Here is a 14,274-nt window from a genome sequence, read left to right on the forward strand (position 1 = left end):
TTATGAAAGGTTGATTCTCAGGAGGTTAAATCATCATTCTTGTTAGTTTTCTTGGAAATTCTCAGCTGCATTGCCAACACAAAATCAGGTAAATGTAAACGTTGTTTTTCTGATGTGACATGTTCATTCCTGGGGGAGGCTGCATGAGTGGACTGATGTTTGTGCCATTTTGGGCGTGTGCTGCAGAGGAGGGTGCGGACCCAGAGAGCATTGAGAAGGTGGCCCAGCAGGTGCTGGACATCTCCCTGCCAGTCAACAACAGTGTTTTGGCCCACTTGGTGCAGCAGATCCGGGAAAGCATAGCAAACCTCACCAATGTGGATAGTATCTTCAACACCACCTCCCTGCAGCTCCGAAAAGCCAAGGAACTGCTTAACAATGCCAAGGATGCCCAGTAAGTGACAGACAGTTTGTCACAGTTTGCTGGTGGATGTGGACATTTTTCAATAATGAGCCCAGTATGTGTGATATTAATGTAGTGTATGTAGAGCCCAGTATCATCTCTGAGATTGTGTCAGTATAAATTACACTTACAGACGGTGTATAACTGACACTAACAGATAGTGTAAAATGGACACTAACAGTGGGTGTATAGTAGACACTAACAGTGGGTGTATAACGGATACTATCAGTGGGTGTATAATGGACACTAATAGGGTGTATGACGGGCACTAATATCAGGTGTATAACTGACACTAACTGCAGGTATATAACTGATATCAGAGTGTGAAAAGATCCATGTTATTCTCTGTGCACAGGAAACGGGCTGAAGGGGTGAAGGACATTGCCAACCAAACAAGGCTGGCTCTCAACACCGCACAGAAAGCCATCACCATGGCAGAGAAGGCCTTGAAAGATGCCAACAAGAGCATCAACAACACCCGCGATGCCACATCTTTGGTACTGTGCCATTAAATGCATACCTCTGCTTGTGTGAGCAGTATACACGGTTCATAATGGGCAGTTATTGTATCTGATTTCACTGTTCTATATCTCAAATCAAGTGGTTACTTTCCTATCCTATGTTGTTTGCTGGAAAATGGTAGTAACTGTACCAGCTGGCAAATCACAAGAACTGGCTGGTCTTAACTTGACTATATCATTAGCTGAACATGACCAGTAGTCCAAAGCGACAAAATTGTTTTTTTCCTTCCAGAAGGAGGATAGATTTAAGTTGATTGGGGTTCCTCACATTTTTGCTGCATTGGCAACATCACACAATGTGCCAAATACTTTTCTTTGTTAAAATACTGTATGGTAATGACTCTGCTATCAAGCTAAATATAGAAATAATTCAATCCCACTGTTCAATTCTCTGTTCAACTACATATAGCTCCGTAATGCTGATGGTCAGTTGTTCACATACTCGTGTATGCAGGTAAAGGACAAACTTGGGGATATAGAGAACAAGCAAATGGATGCCATGATGCGGCTTGCCAACCTTTCAAAGGGGATAGAGTTACTGAGGAATAAGACAGAGCAGAACAGAGAGATGGCGCAGGATGCCAAGGACAAATCTGATAATGCCACCAAGGCTGCCATTGGATTGGACAAGGTGAGTGAATTTCTACCAGCAAAGACGGCGTTAACATTATCCATGACTCAAAGGTTTTTCAGTTAAGAACCTAACCTGGGACTCCCACATACAGAAGACACAACTAAAGCCACACACAGTGGCATAAGTCTTGCATTTGCTTGAGTGTGCTTGCATATCTATATAGCTCAGATGGATTCAGTCACCTTTGAACATTGGAGCTTTTTGTATACTCATTATTTGTCCACTGCTGTTTGATTTCTGTCTTTTATTTCCACTCATACTTACAACAGTGCTGTTGCAGTGTATTGTATTTCTTCGTGGGCTGACATCTGAATTCATTTTTTTTTTGCATTTCAGGAGCTGGAAGATGCAGAGGGGAAATACAAGGAGCTCCAGAGTAAGGTGGATGCCCTGGGAGGGGATGTGCAGGGTCTGGGCGAAGTGGACAAGAGGGCAAGAGAAATCAAGAAGCAGGCGGAGGAGCTCCTGATGAAGGCTACCAAGGGGATGGAGAAGTTACACAGTACGTCAGCATGGGGGAGGAACCAGTATTAAAAACTATTTATGCTGCTATATGAAGGATGGGCTTGCTGGCTTTTTATTCTGCATGTCAGTAGACTTGTTATCCTGCCTGGACCAATGCTTGCATACTCTAGATGAACCAGTAGCATTGAAAATACTGAAACCTGAACCTGAAATTTAAAATATGTTGGTGACCATTTGCCTATGGTTATGAAAACTGTAGATGAAGTATAGATCCATTGTTACCAATATTTGGATATACATATTGATATTAACCTGTGCTGAAGTGTCCAGGTACACAGTGTTTGCTCCAGAGTCCAACAATGTCTTTATTTTCCATGCTGGCCAGGGCTTTTGGAGTTAACCGGAGAGTCATGCGCCTTCAAACAGGCAGTCATAGAGAGCATCACACACTACAGCATTGTAGTCTGGTCTGGCAATTTGATGGGCACACTAAAATCTCAAATTGCCTGCCTTGTTCAGCCAGCCATGAAGGGTAGGGATGTGAGGAAAAGCCCTTTCCTGCAGTCTATGAACATGGCAAAACCCAGAAAATAAGTCGTTCTTAACAAGTATTTTAGTCTTTCTATTACTATATAATATTTCTATTCCTTTTTAGCAACAAAAAACAAAATGACACTTGCTAAGTAACACAAATGAGGTGAGATAGTTCAAGTCTCTATACTAGACTTGTTAAGACTTTTTTTTTGCAGTAATCAGACAATCATGAGACTATTAAAAGTTATTTCAGACCCCTCCCATTGCAGTCATTGTTCCAGCTTCTCCCGACAGACAGACTCTGTAGGGTCCCACAGCTGCAAGTAGCTAGCACTTTATCCCTGTCAACTGCTTAAAAACAGTACTATGTACTATTGTATTATTATGCCCAGAAGTCAGTCTTTAAACTCTTTAATTGTGCTCATTTATTTTAGTAAAGATGTTAAGTTAAATCTGTATATAGAATTTGTCCAAGATGGTTTCCTGCAATATATATATTTTCTGTCCCATCACTGCTATTCTTAGCATAGATAATTGATGTTATGTTCATCTGAAAACAACTATATTTTTCCATTTGGTTTTGTATCGCAGAACTAGAGAAGAAGTTTAAGCAGAACGAGAGGACAATGAATAATCAGAGGCTGGAGCTGGCCGAGCTGGAGCAGAATGTCACCAGCGTGCGAGACGTCCTCCGTGAGAGTGCCAAGAGATACAGCACCTGCCAGTAAAGCAGCCCCTCCTCTCCTGAGCCTCTCACACGACAGCTGGAGAGTAAGCATCTCTAGTACCCTGACCCCACCCAAAAGGACCTTCTGTTTACCTGGGCCCAAAACAGCACCGCTCCTCTATTCACCTGGTCATTTTTAGCATTACATCCGTATCATTTTATGTGGTATTTATTAAAGTTACCATGACTGTAAATGGACAATTTGAAAAACTTTTTAAACCCATCAATATGTTATTGATATATTCCCATATTCCCTTCCGCAGAAGATTCTAAAGCACTTCCCAATATTGGAGAGATAAGTGAATACTGTACAACATGAGGATTTGCCATTTCTCTCTGTTTGTCTGCCTTACTGACATTATTTCCAAACAATGGGAACACAGTCTTCAACATTTCTGAAAAAAACACAGGAGCTTAAGCACCTAAGATGAAATCCTATCTATTAATAGGTTTCATGAAGAGCACTGCAGATTTACTCAAGAGACTGGGCTATGGAAATGAGGATTTTGGAGAATGACTAATTATTGTATTTTCATAAACCAAAAAAGAAAATAATTATTTCTACACTATATATATATATATACAATCAGTGATCACTTTATTAGGTAGACCTGTACACCAATTTGTTAATGCAAATATTTAATCAACCAATCATGTGGCAGCAAATGCATAAAAGCATGCAGCATGCAGTTATTAGACTTATCTTGTAGACTTATTAAGTCTTCTGCTGCTGTCGCCTATCCGCTTAGAGGTTTGATGAGCTGTGTGTTCAGAGACGCTCTTCTGCATACCACTGTAATGTGTGGTTATTTGCATTACTGTCACCTTCCTGTCAGCTTTGACCCGTCTGGCCCTTCTCCTCTGACCTCTCTCATTAACAATGCATTTCTGCCAGCAGAACTTCTGTCAAATTGATATGGTTAGAAGCCAGCATAGTACCAACACAAGAGCAAGCTGTATGTCATGCAGTCTTCCTTGTGTTAAAGGTAAAATAGCAAGAAGCTCATTTTTCTATACTGGGATCTTCTTATGGAACAACCTGCCCCTGCATATGAAACAAAGCCAAACAACAGCTATTTTTAAAACAAGGGTCATGGCGGCTTTGTGTGGAGTGTTGATGGTTCACTTTTAAGAGAGGGAGTTTGTACGATGAGCGTGGGTTTCAGTTGGGGACTAGTAGGTTTAACTTGTCATTTGTTTCTTTCCATCAATTTGTTCATTTCCATGTATTGTATTTGTTTGTTTCCATCAAGGATCACTTTGGAAATAAGTGTTTTCAGTAATGCTTTTAAGTGCTATCCTCTGGGATTGTGTGTCATGATACTTCTTTGAGTTGTTGTGCTTTTTAATTGCTAATAAAAATCTAATCTGATCTAATATAGTCTAATCTAATCTAATCTAATCTGCTCACTGGATTTTTTTAGTTTTACGCACCATTCTCTGAAAACTCTAGAGACATGAAAATCCCAGGAGATCAGCAGTTTCTGAGATAGTCGATCCACCCTCTCTGGCACCAACAATCATTCCACGGTGAAAGTCACTTAGACTGTGTTTATTCCCCATTCTGTCATTTGGTCTGAAAAACAGCTGAACCTCTTGACCACATCTGCATGCTTTTATGCATTTAGTTGCAGCCACAGGATTGGCTGATTCAATATTTGCATTAACAAGCTGGTATACAGGTCTGCCTAATAAAATGATCACCAAGTGTATATATGCACCTATAAGCTATTAAATTGTTATTGACAGACAACTATGAAAAATTAAAAAATAAATATACATTTGATATAACTTTTTAAAAAACATTTCTGAGTGTTTTTTTCCCACTACATTTACTGTTATAAACATGATTTCTTTCCCCTGACTTGGTGCAAGTGAAGGGAGAAACAACAAGCATTACATTTTTCATTTTTGCACACAAGGGGGTGCCAGAGAACAAATGAGAAGACGGCGGGGAACTTATTTTAGAATTTGATTTATTTGCTACCTGGGGCATATACAATAGTTATATGGATCATGTAGATAATACTACTGTGTCTTTAAGTGGACATTTGGCAAGAGGAGAAATAAAACCTCACTGTTGAATTTACAAGTCTGCCATTAGTGGGAGTAATATGGGGTAATATAAGGTTATTTCAAGGTGCCACAAGAGGAATAATTATATTCTCTGGACCTAAGAATAATAGGTTTTAAAACCTGAAAGACATGTTTTGCCTTTAAGCATAAAGGGACTTCTATAGTTCTATTAGAAAAAAATGATTAAAAGGCCACAGCGTGTGCAGTCATAAGGTATACAATTTTCACTCTACATAAGGATTTCTGTTAAAGCTAACGCATAATCTTATGTGATGATAGTAAATAACATTCGTCTTGCTGTGAAGTGGAGGGTAGGGGAAACTTCACATCTTTGCCCCTTCTGCAGTTAGGGGTCACTGTCTTTGGGAAATTCCTTTGTGAGAATCACTTTTAGGATCAGTGATTTTCAACCCCTTTCCCAACGTGCTCTTCATATGGGCCCCTGAGTGTGCCATGGGGGCTGAAAAAAATCACTTCAATTGTGCATGCTTTAACCAATTATGTGTTTGCACTTTCCTTGCTCAGCAATGTATTCAACTTTTGGTGAATGTACTGCTACAGTGTATGCAGCAAACAATGTATCGGTTCTAATTGCAATCTACATTTTATGTCAATGCAAGTGTGTGTTTATGTTCAAGATTCAAGATTCATTCAAGATTAATTTACCAACATCACTCTGTAAAAGCCATTAAAAAAGCTGAGGCTTTTCTAATCTCACGGCAGGTCTCACACAGAAAGGAGCAGTTATATATATAGATTGTCATTTAAGTGTCACCTGTGTATAGTGGTGGGTGGGGGAGCTTAGTTCGCTTAAACAATCAAAGTGAGTCCTTTGAATTCGTTCTCGTGGACGCGCATTCCAGTTTCAAATTCACGTGCGCTCTCTCGACAGAGAAAGGTAGTTCCAAAACCAGCGCTGGAGTTCTTAACGTGATGCGTGCAGCACCCATCATTGTAATACAGAAGATTCACTTGTTTTTTTATTATTTTTAGTCAGTGTGCTGTCCATGCATGCTACACGCTCGAGTTCATTTAGCCATTAAGCGTTTACTTTTTCTGTGATTTTAAAACACCGGTAACTGTTGTTTTTCTTGGCCATTTCAAAGATCTTATTCAGAGAAGTATAAGTAAAATCTGTAAGTGGGTTATATAGTTTTACTGACCTAAAGGACGTATTAGACAGCTCCAGAATAATTTATTATCCAGTGCTGTAGTGCACTCCTCTGCCTTCGCGAGGTTCAGTCCTGGACCCTGTGGGGTCCGCTGCACAGTTTTCATCGACCAGCCACTGCGCTCCAAAACTTCTCTCAACAGTTCAGACTCCAAATAAACGGGGAACTGTGAACTGTATCACCGCAACTGGGATCCACACGTACATACGACACAGCGTAAGTAAAAAAGAACAAGTGAATGAGCGTCCCTAAATTTGAGTAAGGTGGTTTTTAAAAGAAATTAAGAGCATTACGTAAGCTCGTCTTGATTCTGAATAACTTTGTATGCTACTTCTCCGTTGTGAAGTTTTTTTTCGTTTGTTTTGTTTTGCATTTGAACGTAATTTATTTAGTTTTCAGTGACTAGCGTTTAGTGTTTTAATGTAAGACTTGCCATACAGTATTCAGAAACAAGCGTGCGAATTATGGTATATTGACAAAAGGAAAATACATGTTCTAGCGTTTATATTTTCTATTTTGACATTTCAGGTTAAAGAGAGAAGCCAAAGAATTAATGAACCCGACATGCACGGGTTAATTTTAATATTCCTATGTGGTAAGTAACTAATGGAAGTGTTCTTAGATGGTTTCAACGTTGTAAGGTAACTTTTTAAAAATGGCATTGGAGTGTTCCTGCACATGTCAGCATCCTCTGTATTTGTAAATGCATGTGTGTGTCTGTGTGGGTGTGCGTGTGTACTGAAGCACTGAAAATAGTAAGACATTGTGTTCCAATATTTTCACTGTTAACATTTGCTGTTTTAGTTACAATTATTGTTATTAATACGATTATTATTCCACTCCGTATTCTTATTTGCATGTAGAACAGATTAAGTTGAACAGATGAAGTCCACAGGATGGCACTTTTTTCCGCAAACTAGTTACATAGCAGCACTGCTGGAGCAGTGTGCACATGAAAAGGATGCAGTAAAAACTTAACGGACAGAACTGGCACCATTCAGACAGGCAGTGTTAACATTTTACAAATGTTTTCCGCCAATAGTCTTAAACGCTAGGGGAGCATTTTCACATATCTTAAAAGTGAACTTGCCGCTTTCAGGTATCAACCTCCCTTTGACCTCTTTTTATTACTTGTCTCAATTGCCCCTTTTTGTGTTATTTGAGGATAATCTGAAGTTTGCAGAAGATAAGGGGAGGAATGCTTTTGCCACTGCTCCATCGTCATGGCTCAAAAATAAACATTCTTTTTTTAACCTCTGCCTCTTTATATGGCCTCTGTCCCAGTTTGAAAGCCATGGGTCTGCTCTGTACCACACACACCCATCTGATATCTCATGGGTTTATTTGAGTCACCCACTGTCCTGGTGCAGAACTTTTATGTTTATAGCCATCCTAAAAGTGCCTGGCTAAACCACAAATAGCATCTTAACCCAGAGACCCTCAGTCTCGCTGGGTGGTTTATTTTGGCATTGTGGCCCTGTTGCTTTTGGTAGTGGGGGTGGGGAGGGGGTCTAACAAGTGCCTCTGCATTTGTTTCTGCTCTTAAAAGTAAATTTTTAATTACTTTTGAACGGACATGGTATGGATCATGGATAAAAGTGTTTTTTCTTTTCATTTTCAACATGCAAAAAATGTTTTGTGATGCCTGTTGATGTTTACAATTGAATCATGTTGTAAATTTACCAATCCAGCCATGTTGTGCAGCATTTTGAATGGACTCTGAAAATCACACATTTTTGTAAACCATTTATTAGGTCCTTAAAAAGCCTATAATAAAAGTGTGGAAGAGTGGCTATGCAGGGTAGGTTGACTAAAACATCAGATGATAAAGTACAAAAAAAAATAACAAACTTTTCAACAAATATGTCAGAAATAGGGTTATACTATTTAAAAATTACAAAATTGTAACTAATGGACAAAATCAAAATATAGGTAACAATAACAGTTATCATACATTCTTTACATTTTAAATGGATGATAAGGGCTTTACATTGATGATGTGACACTTTCCTCAACTGTCACTAACTACAGGCCAGTCAGTGTAACAGAAACAGAATCTGTCCTTAGGGGCAGGGTAGAATTATAATCGGCACCACGATGAGCACCATTGATGGCTCTTCAACATGGCTTCCTCAGAAGAAGGCCCTGTTTCACAAGCCTCCTGGACTTTTTTTGAGATAACTTTGAATTCTGTTGATAATTTATGTGGAACTGATAAAGTAAGAGGTTATGAAAATGGTATACATGGAAGCAATGGTTGTATACATCTGAGATCTTCGACTTCTGCCTGAAAAAGCATTTGAGAAAAATGGTTTTAACATTTTATAATAAAAAAAACTATTGATCAAAAAAAGAATATGTTATATAAAGGCTGAGTAATACACCATAGGAAGGACAAAGAGGCTTTCAAACACAGAAGAGGACACAAAACGGGTCCTGGTGTCAAATATATGGGGTAGAAAGATACAGAAGATGCATCATCTCTTTTTTTGTCAAGAAGGATTAATTCAATAATGCTTGGAATAGTCTAACAGGACTATAATATTGGACCTTAATAGTGTTCAGGTGTAGGCTTGAAACAGTCCTAAGACACATTGATATGTCTAGATGGTCTGAGTTGTCTGTTCTTGTCATTAACTCTTATTATATTCTCAGTTGGAGTTATATAACATTTTAATCTAAGTTATAAATATAATTTCTGATGGATTACAGATGGGAATGGCCGGCTATTTCAATCATTTGATCATCAAGTGTTTCCATATTTTCTTTGTGGCCGTTGGGCTTTAAAACAGCTGTTTTAAGCTGCAGAGTAACCACCACTCTATTAATTTAATAGCATTGTTAGCTCATTCATGATGACTCACAAAATGAAAAGTCAGTGTAGCTGTTGTTCATGCTCCGGGATAGTTCAGTGGGTTCTACTATGAGAACAAAGAGTAAATCTGCAAGTTTATATAATATATATAATATTAATCTAAACTGTATTCAAACTCTGCAAATGTTTTTTGGATACATTTTTAGCATATAAGACCACTCAACATCAGCTGCCATTTTTCTGAGAAGTATCGTCTGCTACCACAGTTTAAAACATGACAAATCAATTTCATAACTTTCTTTCTTGCCCCATATAATATGGTGGTAGAGATGTGTATGGATGCCAAGATGGACTGAACATAAGATGATTTGTGGAGCTGTGATTGAAGCAGAGGGAAGCACCGGCGTGCCGTGTGTGTATTGGGCGTTCCCTGTCGTCTGTAAGGGAGCTTCCCTGGTCTGATATGTGGAGCAGATGGGACTGGAGTGCTCCTGTGGGGTCGTGCATGCCCAGCTGGGGGAACATGCAGGCCGAACAGAGGGGTGGAGTAGCCCTCTGAGATTCAGGCCTCCAGAAGATGTAAAACGCATTAAGGCAGCTGCTCTGCAAACCTCATGACCATCTTCAGGATGTTTCTATCGGCTCTTGTCAGCGTTACTTTAATATCTGTCTCTCTTTGTTCCTCTCTCGCGCGTCTTCTCTCTCCCGCGCTCTCTCTCCGCTTGTAGTTCTTTACCGCTTCGCTTCCCTTGCGGACATACTGTATGGGCAACTCCCTGCTGGGTCATAACTAAACACCTTTTTGTAGTGATTTATAAAGTGAACAAGGTCCGAGGGCCTGGGAGAGCTGCCCGGTGTGAAGGAAATGAGCTTTTCATGAAGCCGCTGCCTGCCATGTCCTGCTGTCCGGGGTCACTCTCCCAGCCCGAGAGGGGTGCCAGTACTCTCTGAAGGCCCTGAGCCGTGGTGTGGAGGAGGGCAGGGAGCCAGGAGTTTTTACACCACTTCCAGAAATGAGTGTTGAGCCTGACTCTGGCAGCCTCTATGTGAATTTTTCTTTGCATGATTGACAGGCTGTTCTAGGGCATGTGGTGTGTCAAATGTACTGGAGTAATTTCAATTGTTTTTTGCTCTCATTGTGGGGCCTCCCAAGTGCTCAAACGGATGTGCTTGTGCTTGTGTGGGGAGACTTTACCTCCCACATGTATCTCCAAGGAGATTAGCATTTGTGGGGAAAGTACAGAGTGTTGATGTGCACTACAGTAAATGAAAATGAAAGGCTACTGTGAAGGGGTTTTTTTTAATCAAAAGAAAGGTTAAATTAGTGGCTTGTGAAGTGTCGTAGAGTCCCACTTTACATACACCTCTCCCAAAAAAAGAAGATTAAACAGGAGGAACTTTCCTGAACGGATGAATGCCAAACCCACAGATGAAAGAGGAGAGTCTCTCAGAAGCTTTCTGTTTCTCCCTCTTGCTTTGTAGCGACCTAGGCTCTATTTCCCGTGGGTCTTTGTTTGTTATTTTTTTGGAGTTTAATTGAGTGGCGTGTTCAGACGTTTTTTTCCCCATTTCCTTTAACATATAGCAGGTGTTTGTACCCATAATCCCTCAGTTCTCTTTAGACCAGGTGAGGATCAAATCATGGCCCCAGGCGATGGGAGCAACACGCCTGAGATGTGTAGGCAGAGACTCCGGAACTGTGGCTCACAGAACAATGGGCTGGAAAGCCTGCCAGAACCTACTACTGCTGCACGGTGGAGAGAAACAGGAGGAGAGGGAGGGGTTCAGAGAGCCAGCAGGGCTGTTTATGTGTAGGAACAGAGAGGAATTAGCTTCCCCTCCCTTCCACCCCCCAGGGCAGTGAATTTCAGAAGGTCTGAGAGGGAAAAGGAAGTGTAGGAGGAAGCAAAGATTACTTAATGTGTGCTGTGTGTCTGACGGGGCTGTTGAGAGTAGATCAGTGCAAAATTGTGCAGGCTGTGCTGTGCAGAGGTATCACTAGTTGGCATTCATATGTGTTCCTCAGTTTTAGGTTGCAGCTGGAAATCATTCAGTCTCACAGAAGAACAGAGCGGGTCTTTGTGGGGCTCTCACAGTCGACCTACTCTGCCCTGAGCAGACCGGGACGTACTCATTTTTGGCAGCGGCGTGACTGATATCGCCATATCTTTTCCACTTCCATTCCCTCTTTTCTCTTTCACTTTCCATTTTTCTGTCTTTAGCATTCTCTCCTTGTCTCCCTTTTGGCTGTTGAGATCCCTCTTTAACTCAATTTGGATTCCGGTTCAAACTGTTATTCCCTCTTTCTTACTTTTGCTTTCTTTCTCAGTCTTTCTCTCTCACTCTCCCTCTCACTTCCCGGTGTAGATTGTACTTTGTTCCCATGTTAAAAGCAGATGGCTTCAGTGGCCCCAAAGCTTTATGCATGATGCCCATTCACGCAGCTCTCTCATTAAGTGTAGACTGTGCCTAGAGCCTCTCCAGCCAGTCTGCCTCATGAAAGAACATCCCTCTGCCACCTTCCCCACAGCTGCCTCCCAGTGTATAATGATGGGGTTTGACAAGCACCTCATAGAAAACTAGTTGCTATTGAACATAGGGCAACACCTTGGCCTAACTTTCCTCAGGATGGTCAATGGACACTTCATGGAGACCTGTAATTGTAAACATTGCAGAAATGGCCTTGTCTACATTTGGGCAGGTTTCAGTCTGTTTTATTTATTTTTTCCTGGAGGTCTGCTGTAATCATCAGGAATCGTTGGTTCTCTCCCCCATGTTTCCGCCCCCACTCCTATCCCAGGACACCTGAGGAAAATAGGAAGGCCTGCCCAACCTATCATAGGTTTCCCCACTGCCTTTTCCCTCTGTCCCTCCCTGTACAGTCTGTTCTTCACCACTGTTCTTCAACAGGGAGTCAATAGCAGGAAGCAGACCATAGAAATAATTGCTCCATTTTGTGAAATAAATAACGGAAGACAAATTCTTTTGCCTTTGTTCCCAGTAGTACTTGTTTATTGGTCTTAATCCCAGCAGGGTGTAATGTAAATGTATTACCCGCTGTGCTTTGTGTTGTTGTAGCAGAAATTTATAGGTTTTGTTTAGAGACTTTTCATTGGCTGATGTTTTTGGTTTGATTGCATGACCATTAACCTTTTCCTAAATATGGGAGGGAGACCTTTTGTTGTTGCTCCGGGGTAAGAGGTGAATTTAAACAGAACTAAAAGAACTGGAACCACAAGCACTGCAGCCTTGGACTCTCAAACCTGGCCGATAGCTGTTCTTCTCAAGCTCCTTCCGTGCCATATCACCACAGAGTACCTCCCAAAGTACTCAAACATGCACATCCATTCTTTTTGATTTAAAATACTCCAAGTGTTTCACATAAATTTTTCGGTCTACCAACTCATATGTGCAGCATAGGAGAGACTGGTGCCTGCCAAAGTAGTGGGTCTGGATTGAAGAGAACAAAACATCTGCTTCACATCTGTGGGGTGTGAACGCGGCTGTCAGAGTCCAGGCCGCCAGAGCCACAAGTTCACCTGCCAGCCCCTAGCTCCTTTCAGCATTACAGATGTGTGTTTGGCACGGCCTTTTTAACCCCGGGTTTGATCAAGGGCAGATGTCCCTGGTACCAGCCTCTGGGCAGAGGCCTCTGTTTTCTCTCCCGAACCAGACTGGCCACTCCCTGAGGATTCACGATTCCCAGAGAAATTCCCAAAATTCCAATGGGGAGGAAGAGAGCAAGGAAGGGTGAAATGAAGTGGGGGGTGCGAAGCATTGGCTGTGTTGCAATGGGGGCGGCCAACATAGCCAATGAAATGGTGGATTAGCAGAAGTGGGAGGACTGAGGGAAAATGTAGAGCTAGATTTCTGGAGTTTTATTTTTGTTTTGCCGGACTGTTACTGCATTACTTTGCTTCCATGGTCAATGTGAACTGCCAGATCCTTTTATTGTTCGCTTTGCTCTAGTTCTGATGACATGATCTATCATATCAAATTGTATTCATGATTATAAAATATAGGGCCAGTTTCACAGACACGGGTTATGCCCTGAGTTTTGTATGGGGAATCTCCATTCAAATTGAATTTAGTTTCAGACTCGGCTTAATCTGTGTCTGTGAAACTGGCTGACTGTATTCCATAGATTTTTGTTCTGTTATCGGCAGCTCACAGATTTCAACAAATGAATTATATCTAAACGAGACACAGTGTTTTGCATGATGACATCTCTTTTTACACTTGAGTATGATGTATATTTATTGTTTAGTGCATTTGTTTGGTGTCGGACTTGGGAGTGTGTGACATCCTGCTCGATCCTCCCTGCCACTCAGTCATTCCTGAATCTGTCGTCCTCGTGTCATATATCCTCTCCGCTGTTAACAGAGCACAGGGATGTGTCGTGGGAAGTGAGGCTTATTTTTTGGAACTATACAGGGCAGGGGCAGCATTCATGTTCTGTGCCCACCCCCCACCCCCACTCTCAGGAGTACTGGGCTGAAAAACCTTGTTGAAAGTAGAGAGAGTTTAGGGTTTAGGGAAAGTAGAGGGTTTTGGGGGGAAAAAATTGGCTTCCAGCTAATAAAGCTGACAGGCGGACTAGCATTAATCCCATCCTGCTAAACATTTCCAGGCGAAATGACGGGCTCTAATAAGCATACATACCATAGGGTGAGAGCCTCCACAAAGGCCCAGTCTTTGTCCTGTCCTCTGGCCTGACAGAGAGATTAGCCCTGCCGTTCTGACTGGAGCTCAACAAGGATGCTGGGAAAGATTCTGTCCAAAGTCACTGGGTTTGTTTCTGCTATAGATGGAACAATGGCTAGAAACACACTTTAAAATACACAGAGAATCACAATCACCCCGATTTCTTGAGACAGAAACACACAATACCTTTTGTAAAATTGAAGTATTGTCTATTTTTAAACCG

General features: G+C 41.3%; 2 protein-coding genes across 4 annotated transcripts in view; both read left to right on the forward strand.

Annotated features, from left to right (window-relative positions):
• The window catches only part of lamb2l (laminin, beta 2-like), a 47,763-nt gene extending 42,676 nt beyond the window's left edge, over window positions 1–5,087 (forward strand). For both annotated transcript variants that reach the window (XM_061257111.1, XM_061257112.1), the window contains exons 31-35: window positions 187–394; window positions 759–900; window positions 1,379–1,555; window positions 1,895–2,060; window positions 3,149–5,087. In XM_061257111.1, coding sequence (XP_061113095.1) covers window positions 187–394; window positions 759–900; window positions 1,379–1,555; window positions 1,895–2,060; window positions 3,149–3,285 — 830 coding nt within the window. In that variant the 3' untranslated portion in view covers window positions 3,286–5,087. The remainder of the gene's footprint in view (window positions 1–186; window positions 395–758; window positions 901–1,378; window positions 1,556–1,894; window positions 2,061–3,148) is intronic.
• Window positions 5,088–6,579: 1,492 nt separating this feature from the next.
• Window positions 6,580–14,274, forward strand: part of lamb2 (laminin, beta 2 (laminin S)) — a 33,101-nt gene continuing 25,406 nt past the window's right edge. The window contains exons 1-2 of one of the 2 annotated variants that reach the window (XM_061257854.1): window positions 6,580–6,748; window positions 7,061–7,127. In XM_061257854.1, the coding sequence (XP_061113838.1) occupies window positions 7,097–7,127 (31 nt within the window). In that variant the 5' untranslated portion in view covers window positions 6,580–6,748; window positions 7,061–7,096. The remainder of the gene's footprint in view (window positions 6,749–7,060; window positions 7,128–14,274) is intronic. The other variant, XM_061257852.1, reaches the window with a different exon arrangement.

Source organism: Conger conger, chromosome 10, assembly GCF_963514075.1.
Source record: "Conger conger chromosome 10, fConCon1.1, whole genome shotgun sequence".
Lineage (NCBI taxonomy): Eukaryota > Metazoa > Chordata > Actinopteri > Anguilliformes > Congridae > Conger > Conger conger.